Genomic DNA, 15,257 nt, shown 5'->3' with positions numbered 1-15,257 from the left:
CAGTAGCATATCAGGCAGTTTGGAAAGTTCGACATCCCATCTAGGCTCTCTGGGAGAATTTAATGTAAGGCCGGCTGATTATATCTATATGCGATAGAACCACAGATTCTCTGAGTTGGAAAGAAATCCACTTCGAAAAGGACCAAATTTCTCTAAACTCCAAACCATGCATCATTTATAGGGTACATGAGAGATCAATAGAGAATATTTCAAATGAAGAATCCCCTTGGTATCTTATCCCAACCTTCTTTTCGATGTGTAAGTCCTAAGTTTGACTGCTATTCAGGCTGGCTGGTTGTCAATTTAACAAAAAAATAGTTCTGGGCGTAGAAATAAAACAAAACACTAGGGATATGACAAAATGAAAAGAAGGGCATGTTTACAATATACTTAAAGAGCTGATAAGTTGAAAAGGATACCTGAGTTTCAGGCTATGAAAAATCACTCTATTCCCTCTTGTCCTGCTCAAATGAACCCCTATATTTCTCAAGGACCTGGACTTGCCAACTCTGAACAACCCCATTGGGAAACTTTCACCCAGTGGTCTGCACCATCTGTACCCCGACGTTGTACTTCATGATTTTCTCCAGCCACACAGCTATACTTTTGAAATCAATATATCTCTCCCTCTCCAATCACTTGATGGTTAGCCAAGGAATGCAGAATCACTTTGACAATAGCATAAAGCAAATATGACTAGGAAGATAACCCTAGGGCAAGAAATTTTTTAATGCATTACTAAATTGAGTACAGATTATTTATAAATGTTTCTCTCATAGTGATTCTCCCCCCCTAGTACAAATCAACTTTAGGTAATGAATACTTTGAAATTCTTCCTTTGCTATCAAATAGTTCTAGAAATAAACTAGAGATAATGTTTACCTTCCTACACACTTATTTTTTTCTAGTGATTAATATTATATATATTTTTTTAAGTTTTTATTTAAATTCCAGTTAATAGGGGCGCCTGGGTGACTCAGTCCATTGAGCGTCCGACTTCAGCTCAGGTCAGGATCTCGAGGTTCATGGGTTGAAGCCCCACATTGGACTCTGTGCTGACAGCTTGGAGCCTGGAGCCTGTTTCGGATTCTGTGTCTCCCTCTTTCTCTGCCCCTCCCCTGCTTACACTCTCTCTCTCTCTCTCTCTCTCTCTCTCAAAAATAAATAAACATTACAAAAATATTATTAAATTCCAGTTAACATACAGTGTAATATTAGCTTCAGTTATATAATTAGTGATTCAACACTCCATACAACATCTGGTGCTTATCACAACAAGTGCCAATTCCTTAATCCCAATCACCTATTTAACCCATACCCCCCCCCAACCTCCCTTCTGGTAACCATCAGTTTGTTCTCTAAAGGTAAGAGTCTGTTTCTGGGTTTGACTCCCCCCCCCTCTCTCCTTTTCTCCCACTTAGTTCCTTTTTTTTTGTTTCTTAAATTCCACATATTAGTGAAATCATATGGTATTTGTCTTTCTCTGACTAACTTATTTTACTTACCATTAATACTCTCTAGCTCCATCCTTGTTGTTACGAATTGCAAGATTTCATTCTTTTTTATGGCTCAGTAATATTCCATTGTGTGTGTGTGTGTGTGTGTGTGTGTGTGTGTGTATACACACCATACCTTCTTTATCCATCAGTCAATGGGCCTTTGGGCTGTTTCCATAATTTGGCTATTGTAGATAGTGCTGCTATAAATATTGGGGTGTCTGTATCCCTTTGAATTCGAGTTTTTGTATTCTTTGGGTAAACACCTAGTAACGCAATAGCTGGATCATAAGGTAGTTCTATTTTTAACTTTTTGAGGAACCCTTACTATTTTCCAGAGCCACACACTTAATTTAAATATATATATATCTCCCCTGAGTGTGGAAGGTAAACGAAAGAAAAGTCACTTCTAGTAAAAATAATATTTCAGTGTGTAGAAGCTAGAGCATAAGAACAATAGGAGACGTAACGAAGTCATCAGATGTCTGCTGTCACTTGTAGAACAACTGTGAACACAACTCGCATAGGTGTGCTGTTGTATATTCAGAGACCATGACTTATGCTGCTGTTGATGATGTGGTTTCCCAAAATAATGACCAACTCTTAATTCAAACAAAACAAATTGTGACTGTCCCTCAATTTACCCAGCTGTTGCAGCCCTGGAAAATTCGATGCATATAAAATCATGAAAAAAAAAACAACAACTTTGTGTTAATTTGTAAAATGGAGATACGGGCACCTGGGTGGCTCAGTCAGTTAAGCATCCCACTCTTGATTTCGGCTCAGGTCATGATTTCACAGTTCATGAGATCAAGCCCCGCATCAGGCCCTGTGATGACAGCATGGAGCCTGCTTAGGATTCTCTGTGTCCCTCTCTCTCTCTCTGCTCCTCTCCCCAGCTCCTGTGCGCTCTCTCTCTCTCTCTCTCTCTCCCTCAAAATAAATAAATAAACTTAAAAATGTATTAAAATTGGGGCGCCTGGGTGGCTCAGTCAGTTGAGCGTCCGACTTCGGCTCGGGTCGTGATCTAGCAGTTTGTGAGTTCAAGCCCTGTGTCAGGCTCTGTGCTGACAGCTCAGAGCCTGGAGCCGGCTTCCGATTCTGTGTTTCCTTCTCTCTCTGCCCCTCCCCCACTTGTGCTCTGTCTCTTTCTGCCTATCAAAAAAATAAATGTAAAAAAAGTGGTTTTTTTTTAATGTATTAAAATGGAGATAGATTCAGGCTCAGAAATTATAAAAAGGTTTTTATAATTTATAAACTTGTTTTCATAAACAGGTCCTTTGGGACCCTCAGAAGTTATGTAAGACACAAGAAAATGCTTCATTCTGTGGGACAGTCCCACACTGCAGAATGTCTAATGGCTCCCTACCCATTGAATGCCTCAAGTGTCCACAATCATGAAAACCTTGGACACCCCCACAGATTTCCAAAATTCCCCCTAGATGGCAGTACTACTTTTGCTGAAAACTACTGGTTTCCAGTATTTTCTCCGGAGCTGCCCCCATTGACTCAAATGTTTGAAAGTTGATTCTGGCTGTGAAACCAAAGAATGGCAACACTAGAAGGGACCCTAAAGTTTATCTACCTGGCCCCTTCACTTTACCCATGTTAGGTAAGTAACTTGCTCTTCGACACTCAATTATTATATAATCTAAGATAAAAACCGAGGTTTCCCTTTCTTTGGTTCTTGTTTCTTATTAAATTAGAAAGATAATTTGAATATGTTTCTCTTACACACCATCTTTTTGAAAAAAGTGGAGTGATTGACAACTTTTTCCAGGTTGTTTTTTTTTTTTTTTTTTTTTTTTTTTCAGGACATTTGGGGTTGAGATCACTTACTCCTCACCACTGAGGTTCAGTGCCAGGCTGGATAGTCTCTAATGCCCACTAAAAGCCTGGATTCTTGCATACAAATAAATCAGAAAGATGCAAAAATAAAATCCTTTACAATGCATCCAAAAGAATGGTCTCTAGGAGCAGAAATTGTCTTACCTAGTTAGTGTCTCATTTAGTTTTCCTGCTGTTCTTCCCAAACTCCACCTATCAGAATACAAGCTGGACCTTGGGAAATAAACAACTGATGTCATATGCTCCTACACTGTGCACAGCTAAGGGCCTCTTCCTCTGCCTCAGGACAGCAATGCCCTGGCTCCTTCCCAAGACCTAAGTAAGATGTGGCCATTGAGTTGGCGAGTGAGTTCTGATGGTGAATTGGGAATTTTTACATCTAATTTGGCAGATCAAATATTAAGGAGAGAACCACTGATTGCCCAAACTTCAAAATATTACCTCTCCAAATTAAATTTACAATCAAATCAATGCCAGTTTCAAAAGCATTGGTTGAGATTTTTCTATTTATAAGCCGTGTGCATTATCAGGGGTAAAAAGGGTGAAAAGATGAAGTTCACAGGATGTAAGAATTCTTGGGTAAAGCTATGGATCCTATACCCAAGAGCAGAATTAGGATTGCCTCCTAATCCTTTCCTCACACTGCACTAAAGGGCAACCTAATGTGTATCCACAAACCCAACTCTCTTCAGGAGAGAGTGCTTATTCACTCCATACACTCCTCAGTCCTTCCTTCAGGGACCACTTCCTCTTAGTTTTAGACTCACTCTAACAATGTAAACATCAGGTGTTGGAAGTGGCAATTTAGAAAAGGAGGTGGTCAGCCTGTTCAAGGTAATCCCTGTGACAGCAACAAAAAGAAACAACTTACAGTCTGACCTCCAGGAGGGAGATGAAAAACTGTTTTACAAAGGTGGGGGGCGGGGGAGCGGGGCCAACACAGGAACTCAAAACAAACAGTGGCCTAGGTCATTCAGTGCAGGGATGGATGACTTTGCTAGGCCTGAGAATGTCTCCATATGTAGAACAATATAGTAATTGATGTAAAAGAAAAGTGAACCATGTTCAATGTGTTTTGCAGCAAAATCCGTAAAATTCAGTGTAACAGGTAGAATCCTAGAGTGTCACAGTAGGGAGGCCCTTAAGAGAGCATCCCTGTCTAATTCCTTTAGTTTACAAAGAAGGAAACTGAATATAAAGGGATGAACAGGTTCAAGGCAAAGTTGAGACAAGAGCACAGCTCCCCTGGTCCAGTGCTCCTTTCACATGGACACCTGGAGAGCCGGCACCACTAAGGGGTAGGAAAAGAGAAAGTGCATCACCTTTAACCACTCATTGTGCCGTGGCTTCTGACATCTCTGTTTGTGCTTCCTTGCACTGATATCACTCCCTTCAAAGGAGAAGAAATTTGCTCTCTTTATTCACAAAAGAGTGAACTGTTATTCCCTGATTTATGATGAGAGAACCTCAGGGTTGGCCCTTAACAAAATTGGGACTGAAGGTAAAGTTTACTTTGAAATCCCTCCTACAACCCATTCCTGGTGTGTTTCCTCCAGGCTGTCCTAGGTTTGTCCTCCAACTTGGCATCCTACCTACTGGCCTCACATCCAGAGTCCCTAGCAAGATGCAGGAAACTCTCCCAGCTCCCAGAAGCTTGGTGTATTCCCAGTCTCTTTCTAATTTAATCTATAATTCCATCAAAGATAGGCAATAGGGGCATCTGGGTGGCTCAGTAGATTAAGCGTCCACTCTTGATTTTAGCTCAGGTCATGATCTTAGGGTCGTGAGATCAAGCCCCTCATCAGCTCCATCTGCTTAAGATTCTCTCAATCTGTCTCTCTCTCTCTCTCTCTCTCTCTCTCCTTCCCCCATTGGTATTCATGCTCACTCTCTCTCAAAAAAAAGAAAAAAACAAACTAGACACTTATATTTGCATTTTGTATCAATCCTGCCTCCCGTATATAGTACAGAACCTTCACAGATCACTTGAACTATCATTGTCAAATGAGGAGGACCTCTGTAATATGTAAAAATGAAAGAGAAGAATGTTATACATAATGTAAACTTAGTGTCATCAAGTCATGAACTAGACCGTGCTCATTCTGACACCTAAGAACACCTAAAGAACATGACAGAGACACATACAACAAATAGGAATTTTTCTAAACAAAGAGCAGTTTCCAATAGTCCATTCAAATTAGTTCTGATTCTCTTCCCAAACATTCAGGTTAAAAGTTTTTCAGAACTGATGTTGAAAGACATTAGAATTGGCCTTGAATTTATTCATATACATAAAATTTTGCTTATTTGTTCTAAGATCCCAGAGATTCCCAGTATTTTGTACCCAAGATGGTTGACCACCAAGAGGTTATCTCATCTCCTAAAGTCCCCCACCCATATATGCTTTTCCCACGCAGGTGTCTGCTATGCAGAGTTCGGAGTCCGTGTTCCCAAGACAACGGGGTCGGCTTACACCTACAGCTACGTCACTGTCGGAGAATTTGTGGCATTTTTCATTGGCTGGAACCTGATCCTGGAGTACCTGATTGGCACTGCAGCCGGCGCCAGTGCTCTGAGCAGCATGTTTGACTCCTTGGCAAACCACACCATCAGCCGCTGGATGGTAGACACTGTGGGAACCCTCAATGGCCTAGGTGAGACTGCCATATCCTCTTGCCCCAACGTGCAAAATTACCCCAACAAACAAATGGGTTCCTCCTTCAGGATTCAATTTGACAAAATGTATCAGGACCCTTAAATATGTCTCTTTCTTCTTTGTTATTTTTTTTTGCAAAGTAATTCTTCTTCTGTGAATCTATGCTAAGGAAATCATTCTAATTTTCATAAAAGCTTTATATGAAAAGATATTCATCACAACCTTATTTATATTAAAGATTAGAAACCGCCTAAATACTCTACAGTGGAGCAAACGATTAAGTAAATTGTGGAAGCATATTATGTAGCAATTAAAAGGATGATTAGGAGGACTGTTGTAATAATATGGAATATGTTTTTGATGCAATGTCATGTGACAAAGGATACAAATTGTATATGCATTATGTTAATAACTATATAAAAACAAGATCAATGCAAGAAAAATAACCGTAAGGAACTTTTCTAGTGGTTTCGGCAGATTTTTTTAAATTTTTATAAATAAGCATGTATTAACTTTTAAATGAGAAAATATACTTTTAAAAGGGAAAAATGGATTCCAGTCTAGCAGAGGTCAAGGAAGGGGTAATACAACTGGGTGAACACTGAACAGTCAGAAGCTCACATAACAAATACCACTCACTCCATCCATCGCTTGCCTTGCTTCCCATCCTAATGTCTGACTTTAACCTCTCATATTCGTGGGAAGCCACACAATAGTTGGGGAAACTTGGGGGTCTTGTCCCAGAACTTCCAAGTATAGATTCTTGGCTGTGTGCTAGTCATGTGACTTTGGTGTGCCTATCTCAGAAGAATTGACAAAAATGCTGAGCAAGCAGATACCATAAGAAGATAAAAAGTATGAAGACCACATCTCCACAGTATACTGATTTCATGGAATTTTTAAGCTCAAAAGGGCCTCCAAAATCAGGTAGTCCAAACTCTTCACTTTACAAATGAGATCCAGGGAACTGAGGCATTTGCCCAAGGCCACACAACCGGTCATGGGCAAAAGTACAGCTGAAATTCAGGACCCTGACAGCTGAGGCAGTGCCTTCTCCATTCTGTAGAGAGCAGGAGTCCACTGGCCAACAGACAAGGCCAATCAGGTGGGGGTATGTTCACTGCTTATCCTCTCTGCAAACACATACACATAAATGCAAAGAATACTCTTCTTCCAATAGCGTTCAAAGATACACATTTTAAAACTTTCTAAAAATGAAAAGATTACTAGGATGGAAAATTTATGGACTCTATACTGAACAACTGTGAAGATAAACCAGTTTTCAAACGACATGTTAAACCCATGTTTTATACCATCGATATGTCAGTACGGTTCTGACTTCAAATGTTCTGTGCCATGGTTCCCTAGGCCGTGTTGTCATTGTCATATCATGTATCTCAATTTTTGGTCCAGGATATCAGGTCGTCTTACTTGTATTTCAAAATCTCCCCATTTGCAAATAGACACTTGTGGACCACAGTGTAGGCACATGCATTCATACATACACCCACTTACACGCAAGCCTCCCCTCCCTCCATGACAAACTGATTACCCTTGTCAGAGCTGAGTGCAAATGCTCTGAAGCGGTGCTGGGGGTTTGCATGGCCCTTTCTCCCCTCTGAACAACATTAACTCATATCTTTCCCCTCTAGGGAAAGGTGAAAAATCATACCCTGACCTTCTGGCTCTAGTAATTGCTGTGATTGTCACCATCATTGTTGCGCTGGGGGTGAAGAATTCCGTGGGCTTCAACAACGTCCTCAACGTGCTGAATCTGGCAGTATGGGCATTCATCATGATTGCAGGCCTCTTCTTCATCAATGGGAAATACTGGGCTGAGGGCCAGTTTTTGCCCCACGGCTGGTCAGGGGTGAGTTCACTTCTAAAGTCTAGTATGGCTATTGCACATTCTGCCTTCCATCTTGTGGCTAGTCTGAGACATATTTTTAAGAAAATGCTGCTCTGTCCTGTAATCTTCATGGCATCCGTTTCATTACTTTTTATCTGAATTTAATTGGAATGCTCTGAAAAAGTGGTTCCTATATAATTTTTTAATTTGTTTCACATTTATTGAGATCCTATTTTATACAAACAACAAGAAAAGATTTTATGTTTTGGCCACGTGAAATATGCCTAATCTTATGCTAAGTGCTCTGCATGTAATATTTAGGTGTCCTAAGAACCTTGCAAGGAAGATATTTACATTCTGGTCTTATAGATGAAAAACTCGCACTTGGAGAGGTCAGTGTGTGCTCACTATTAAGCATACAATGTAACTGGCAGAGTCAAGACCCAAAGGCAGGATGGTCTGACTCCAAAGCCTGTACAGCTTGGTCCTATAGAATCTCTGTAGAGTATTTTCCGAGAGACAGACAGCCCTAAATAGACAAGGCAGTAAAGGAGCCGGGAGAGTGGGTGGGTAGGTAAGGGATGAGTGTTGCCTGGGTACAGAACTAGAGAAAGAACGGTTTTTAAATTTAATCCCAATGTTTGGCCCAATATGGAGAGCCCCACTGAAGTCTAAGTGCAGCTGGGCCGGCCCAGTGAGGGCCGCTCATAAATCCCATTCCAGTGGTGTGGCTCACGGCACAGAAGTCCACCTGGAGTGGTCTGGGAGTTGACCAGAGAGCAGGCTGGACCCAAAGGACATTTTCCGATCTCATCCCCATGATCTGGGTGGTGAGGTTTATGCTAAAGAAAAATGGGAAGGTCAGAGTGGCAAGCCAACTACTTGGCTGATAAATAGTTCTAAATTGTGTCTGGATCCTCTTTCTAGTATGACTAAAAATGCCTACTTTATGAATTCATTGGTAAACTTCACCCACCTATCCCTTTTTCTTTTTTTTAATAATAGAACATAAATCCGAGAATTTTGAGCTGGCAGAGGTCTTAGAAATCACCCGGTCTTATCCCCTCACCTAGCAGGTGAAGAAATGGAGGCCGAGAAAGGCATGCCCGCCTAGCAGACTGCCATGCGACTGGCAGACGCATGTCCATGATTCTCCCAGATTTGCTTGTGTAGCTTTTGCTTAGACTGGTTTTCCTCCAAGATGTCCAGGGACCAGAAATCTCTCTTGGAGAATACTCAAAATAACTCCTGTTTATTCTGAACCGTGCCACACTGTTCAATGCCAAGAAATAAGCAAAGGAGGAATCTGAGCCAAGATTTCTAGTCTTCTGCTTATCTGTAAGAATTCCACAGTACCGCAAAGTTCATCTCTCCTCCTTGAAGTGAATAAATCCCGAAACTGGTTAAAACCAGAAAAGACAAAGAAACACTGTTGACCTTATTCTGGATCCCTGAGTCTATATTCTCTTGCGATACAAATCGTTCCTTTCCTATCAAATAAGAGAAACAATATATTACAAGAGTGGCAAAGAAAAAAAGTGTTTTTCCGGAACACAACTGCATTTCCACTGTAGCGCACAAATTCCCACCATTTTTTTTCACAATTTAAGACATTTGGGGGTCATGGACTTACTGTTAGGACTTTGACCAACAGCTAACTTCTGTGCTCTCAGGTTTTCTCATCCACCAAATGGGAAAACTAATTGTATCAAATGTTTGCCAAAAAGAAGAACATCTTGGATAGTTTTTTTAGTACACATTGTGTGGTTAGCAATAGTGATAATTACAGGAGGAAGAAGCTAGAGTTTATTGACTACCAGTTAGGTACCCAGCATTGTGTTCTATGGATATTATTTCACTCTTATAACAAAACTTTAAAGAAGGTGCTGTTGTCCCCAACCTAACAGGTGGAGAATCCAAGGCTCAAAGAGGCTGGGGAGCTTACCTGAGGTCACTTAGCTAGTCAGTGCCAGGACTGAAATTCCTACTTGGGTCTATGTGACTACGACATGCTTTCTACTTCATGGACTACCTTGTGCATGATCACCCCCTTCCATCTGAGCCTTCTTTAAAAAAATGCAATAAGGTAATTCATCCAACATGTTACATTTTCATTTCCTTTAAGCTTTTACAAAGTCATAAAGTCTTCGAGCTAGGAGGAGCATTAAGACGTGGTCTAGCTACTCTTCTTACCTACAGTTGGGCGTGTAAACCAACCTAGGCCAAAGTGCATTGTTTACCAAGACGACAGAGCAAAACAATTTGAAAACCTTTCTTAATTACTCAGTTCATGTCTACTTTCCAAAATCCTCCTAAGAGTTCACCAAAATGGCATACATTGTAGTCTAGGCCCCACGTAAAGACTAGAAACAATCTCTTCTGTGCCCGTGCCAAAAAAGATGACTGAATCTTTTACCCTTCCCCCTGTGCTTTGTGCTGGGGTATTTATTCTCTTTGGGGGTCTCCTCTTCCCACTCAAGGGCTCCATATCCCTCCTCAGGATAGTCAGGAGTCTACCTCATCAAGGAAGAAACTAAGTCAAACCAGCCTTAGGGGGTCCCCATTTATACATATCCCATGTTCTCACTAGCTTTTGTGGCCAGAAAAGAAGATCTGAAGTCAGGCATAAAAAAGGAAAGGAAGGATTCTGTTCCTAACACGAACCATTTTCTTTGTGATGCACTCTTTCATGTACACTTTTCATTTCATCTTCACAGCAGCCTTACAAAATAAGGACAATGGTCTCTACTCGTACATCAAAATACCTTAAATTGAGAAAAGTTAAGGCTACAGATCTAGATGGCAATGGATCTGAAATTCAATCCCAGTTCTGCTTCAGTCAAAGCCCTATTTACTCCACTATCCCCCAACCTGGTTTGGACACACGGGACCGATTGCCTCTCTTTGCACCTTTGGCCTCGCAATCTCGCTGCAACCCAACCTTACGATCTTGAGTAGGCTTGTCACTGGCCACCAAAAAGGTCTAGCTGGAATTTTGTATTTTTCGCTGCAAATCCATTATCCCTGCAGGGAATTCAAATATGTGCTCTAGAGACGACTAAAAGCATCAGCTGAGCACAAAGGACAGCCCAGTTTGAGGATGTTGCTGACTCATCCTCTTTTCTATCTGCCCGGCCTTGGATTTCTGCATAGTACATTTCCTCCCTAGCAAACTGGCCTGGACCTGTTCTTTCTCAGCTTTGTTTTCTGGTCACTTTTCTAGTCCATGAAGGCCACTTTGGGGTTTTTTTGTTTTGTTTTGTTTTTTTCTTTTTCTTTTTCCTTCTTTCTTTTTTTTTTTTTTTTTTTTTTTTTTTTTTTTTTTTTTTTAATGTAAACTCTTCACCCAACGTGGGGCTTGAACTCATGACCTCAAGATCAAGAGATTTGTGCTCTACTGACTGAGCCAGCCAGCTGGCTCCTAGCAAGGCCACTTTGAATATGGATCCTAATTTTTAAGGTCTGAAACCCTTTCATGAACATGACATCCACCAAGTGAATAAACACACTCCCTACTCTGTTACTTGACAATTGTCAACAAAAGTGAGTTGACTACTCGACAGCTGCAGACTTCTCCTTAGGGAAAACCCAACCCTTATCCCTGACAAAGGGTCTAATACAGAGCTCCAATCCACTTTACTCTTCAATCACTTCTGGTAGGATGGGCTGGGGGAGATCATTGTGTTATGTAGGAGATGGTTTATAAGGATACCAGTACATGACTTGACACACAATTCTCGAGTACGTTGAAAGGGTTAATAATAAACAATCTGTCCTCTGGCCATAGACCCTTCACAAGCCTACTCTTTCCCTGCCCCAACCACATCCTTCCAAAGAAAATAGCTTAAGGAATGGTTTACTCACTTACAGGTTCTGGGTCAGATGCTGCTTTGGTCTTGAAGAGCCGAAGAACAACAAACATTTTTCTCTAGATCAAGTAACTGCTGGCCCTCAGCTGAACCCCTGCTTCCATCTGCAATTCTTTAGCCCCTGGACACTGTTGGATGTGTATTGCCTGTATGTTATTTGTTCTTGATGTTATCTTATGGTTTCTCTTGAACCAAATCAGACACTCCACCGCACAAACAGCTCCAAGGAAAATGGTCCTTAGCAAGCATGTGTGGGGAATGCTGAACGCCTCCAAACAAAGGAAACGTTGGTTTTCGTGTTCTCCACAGTTTAATTCATTTGTTGGAACCTATTAACGCATTCCACTGTCACCGTGGACAGGCTGCTAATAGATATCCGGAGCTTGAGGGTGGTAGAAAATGCTATTAAAGTTGGAGTTTTGTCTCGTTACCGTGGGAGTGAATTATATAAAGGTGCCCAATTATCTCCTAGACATCTGGCAGACTGGCCAAGGCAGAATATGGAGAGCTGCCTCATTCCTATGCCTCTTGAATATCAGCAAGACACAGAGGGCCAGCTTTTAGGGACCCCACACACTGAACAGCATGCCGCTAATGGCATTGCTTTCGACAACCAAGTAAGCAGCAGCCTTCCAGCAACTGAGGCACGGTGCTGCTTCCCCACGAAGGCTCTGTAGAGGGATGAGCTGATCTGGATCGCCTGGCTGAGCAGCTACACCAGCTTTACCAGCTTTACGGAAAACTTTCCACTTACGTCGTCAAATTAAAAAGTCAATGCTATGTTTTATTCATGCGAAATACTTTTTTAAAGCTAGGCGAAAGCACCAACGAACCCAGAAACATGCACATACGCACACTTCACCCACCAATTTCATTCATAGATGTTCACTCCTAAGAACATACGCATTCTTTCAGGCTTGGAAGGGAATCCTAATCACAAATACCAATGGCCAGATCTGAGGGCTGGATAGAGCGAATAATTTCAGTGGTTATTTGGGTAGAGACAGACCCATACCCAGTTTCATTTCCTGGCTCTTTTGTATTCATCAATCGGGAATCATTTGCTTGCAAGGAAGAAAAATTCATTCAAACTAACTTAAGTAAAACTAACTCAGGCAAAAAAGTGATCTTATTTGCTAATTTTATTACCTTCTCCTTGATAATGTGTTTATTTAATCTATAGCTTGTTAGGCCAGGATCTGTTTGATCTTGACAGGTATGCTGGGTTTTTTCTATTTCTCCTCCCTCCCCAGATCCATTATCCATCTTTCATACTCTGTTCTGTGCTCCAGAAGGCCCCTTGCTGGTTGCTCCCTGATGGACTTAGCCAATGGGCCTTCACTGAAATCATTTCATTTAAACCATCTGAGTTAAATTCTGTTTCCTGCCTAATGCAGTAGAACCTCCAAATGTCCTACCTTTGATCTATCCAGTCTTCCTTCAACTATAATGGCTTTCTAGTTTTACATAGCAAATTCAGGCTAACAGACATTCTCTTTGCAGACTAATTCTCTCCATTCCCAACTTGGCCATAGTCAATATTCTGGTATCTCATCATTTTCAGCAGTTGCCATCTATTTTTTCGATTATTTGGAGAGCAGCAGAATTTGTGTTTCATAAATAATATAGGCACTTATCAATCTCATTCAGTTTATTACCACAGTCAATATTGTATTTTAGGTCTTGCAGGATCCTCTAGACTCCAAGCCCCAGGGGGTTAAGCTCACAGTATTTTTGTTCATGACTATATCCACATCCCCAAGCACAGTGCCTGGCACAAGGGAGCAGTTACTAAGATATATGCCCTTTAAAAAAAAAAAAGGAGGAGGAAGAATTTGTTTATGCCTTTGAGTTTCATCTGTTCTAGAAATTTTATAATAGTAATTAAAAAATACTGCTGGTAAGAGCTAATATTTACTAAGTACCTGCTGTAGTCTATGACTGCAGTTCACTGTATTATCTCATTTAATCCTTGCAACAACCCTATGAACTAAACACCACTTTCATCTCCATTTAAGAAAATGAGGTTCCAAGAGGTTAGGAACTTATTCTAGGTCACCAAGCCAGTATGTGACAGAACCACGCTAAGTCTGACAATCTGTAAAATCTGTTCTCCTAACTAAATCCAATCCCCACCCCCAACCCCCAACCTGTGGATGGCTGTGCATGGCGTTGGGATTCCCTCTGGAGCCTACAGTGTATTTCTCCTCCAACTGCTTCATGATCAGCACTTCAAAATTGGAAGGTGTCCTCCAAGTCTTCCACTGAGTCTTCTTTTCTTCACATTTGACATCCCTGGGTCCCCAGTGATTCCTCACAAGGCGTGGCTTACAGACCTCTCATCTTTTTCTAGGGTAGATTGGCCCCCAAGTTCTTATTTTAAGATCCTTCCAACCCCCTTTCCTCAAAAGTGAGCTCTTGCAATATCTGTGAACTTTCCATCCAGAACTGACCACAGCAAATAGGCATAGGGACTATGCATGGCACGTCCTAACTGGGAGGGATACATCATCAACTGACTGTCCTGACAGATCTGTATGATTTGCAGGAGCTGTGTGTGTGTGTGTGCACGCACACGTACGTATGTATGTACGTGTAAAGGAAGAAAGATGTTAAAGGAAGAGAAAGCAGAACCTGTTTTCTGGTAGCTATCTTAAAGCAAGGCTTTCCTTGATTGGGGAGGTTTAGGGAGCCTGCAATCGCAGTCTCTGTTCATCCTTAAAGACCAAAAACATTTGCTAGATAAGCGAAAACAAGCACATTTCCAGACCGGTAAACCTCCAGGTACAATGAAGTGAGATCTGTTTTCTCTCCTTGCCTGGAGGCCAAAACACTTTCCATTCCCTGAAATGAAGGAGTTTACTGGGGTAAATTTTGAGATATCTCCTGTCCCAGAAAGCAGTCCTCTGATGACAATTCCTTGAGAAGTTCTTTCTACCTGAGTTATTAGGATAGACCAGCAGCTCTTATGGGGTGCTTGGGTGGCTCAGTCCGTTAAGCATCTGACTTCGGCTCAGGTCACAATCTCATGGTTTGTGGGTTCGAGCCCCGCATCGGGCTCTGTGCTGACACCTCAGAGGCTGAAGCCTGCTTTTGATTCTGTGTCTCCCTCTTTCTGCCCCTCCCCTGCTCATGCTGTCTCTCTTTCTCTCTCTCTCAAAAAGAAATAAATGTTAAAAAAAAAAAAAAAAAAGGAATTTGGAATAGACCAGCAGCTGTTAGATTATTTTGTGCCACGGACTCTTTGGCAGTTTGATGAAGTCTATGGACCCCTTCTGAGAATTGTGTTTATAAATGAATAACCTAATTACATAGGAATTCAAAAGAAAGCAAATATATTAAAATATAGTTATAAAAATATTTTTAATTGTGATATAATAACAATGTGCTTCTATATTAGTGTTTTAAATATTAATATCTGTGTCTACTAACTATCATAATTTGGAAGTAGCAATAAGCACAAGAAATATTTCAAGATCTCTGCAACTATCTACTAGTATAGAAAAAAATACCTGATTGCTTTGGTGACAAAATCACAG

The 15,257-nt window shown here is 41.1% G+C and overlaps 1 protein-coding gene across 1 annotated transcript in view; it reads left to right on the top strand.

The window, feature by feature from the left end:
- The window catches only part of SLC7A14 (solute carrier family 7 member 14), a 112,423-nt gene that overhangs the window by 73,171 nt on the left and 23,995 nt on the right, over nt 1–15,257 (top strand). The window contains exons 3-4 of the mRNA XM_030330405.1: nt 5,762–5,998; nt 7,653–7,870. Of these exons, the coding sequence (XP_030186265.1) occupies nt 5,762–5,998; nt 7,653–7,870 (455 nt within the window). The remainder of the gene's footprint in view (nt 1–5,761; nt 5,999–7,652; nt 7,871–15,257) is intronic.

Source organism: Lynx canadensis, chromosome C2 (genome assembly GCF_007474595.2).
Source record: "Lynx canadensis isolate LIC74 chromosome C2, mLynCan4.pri.v2, whole genome shotgun sequence".
Lineage (NCBI taxonomy): Eukaryota > Metazoa > Chordata > Mammalia > Carnivora > Felidae > Lynx > Lynx canadensis.
This window is presented reverse-complemented; position numbering and strand designations above follow the sequence as displayed.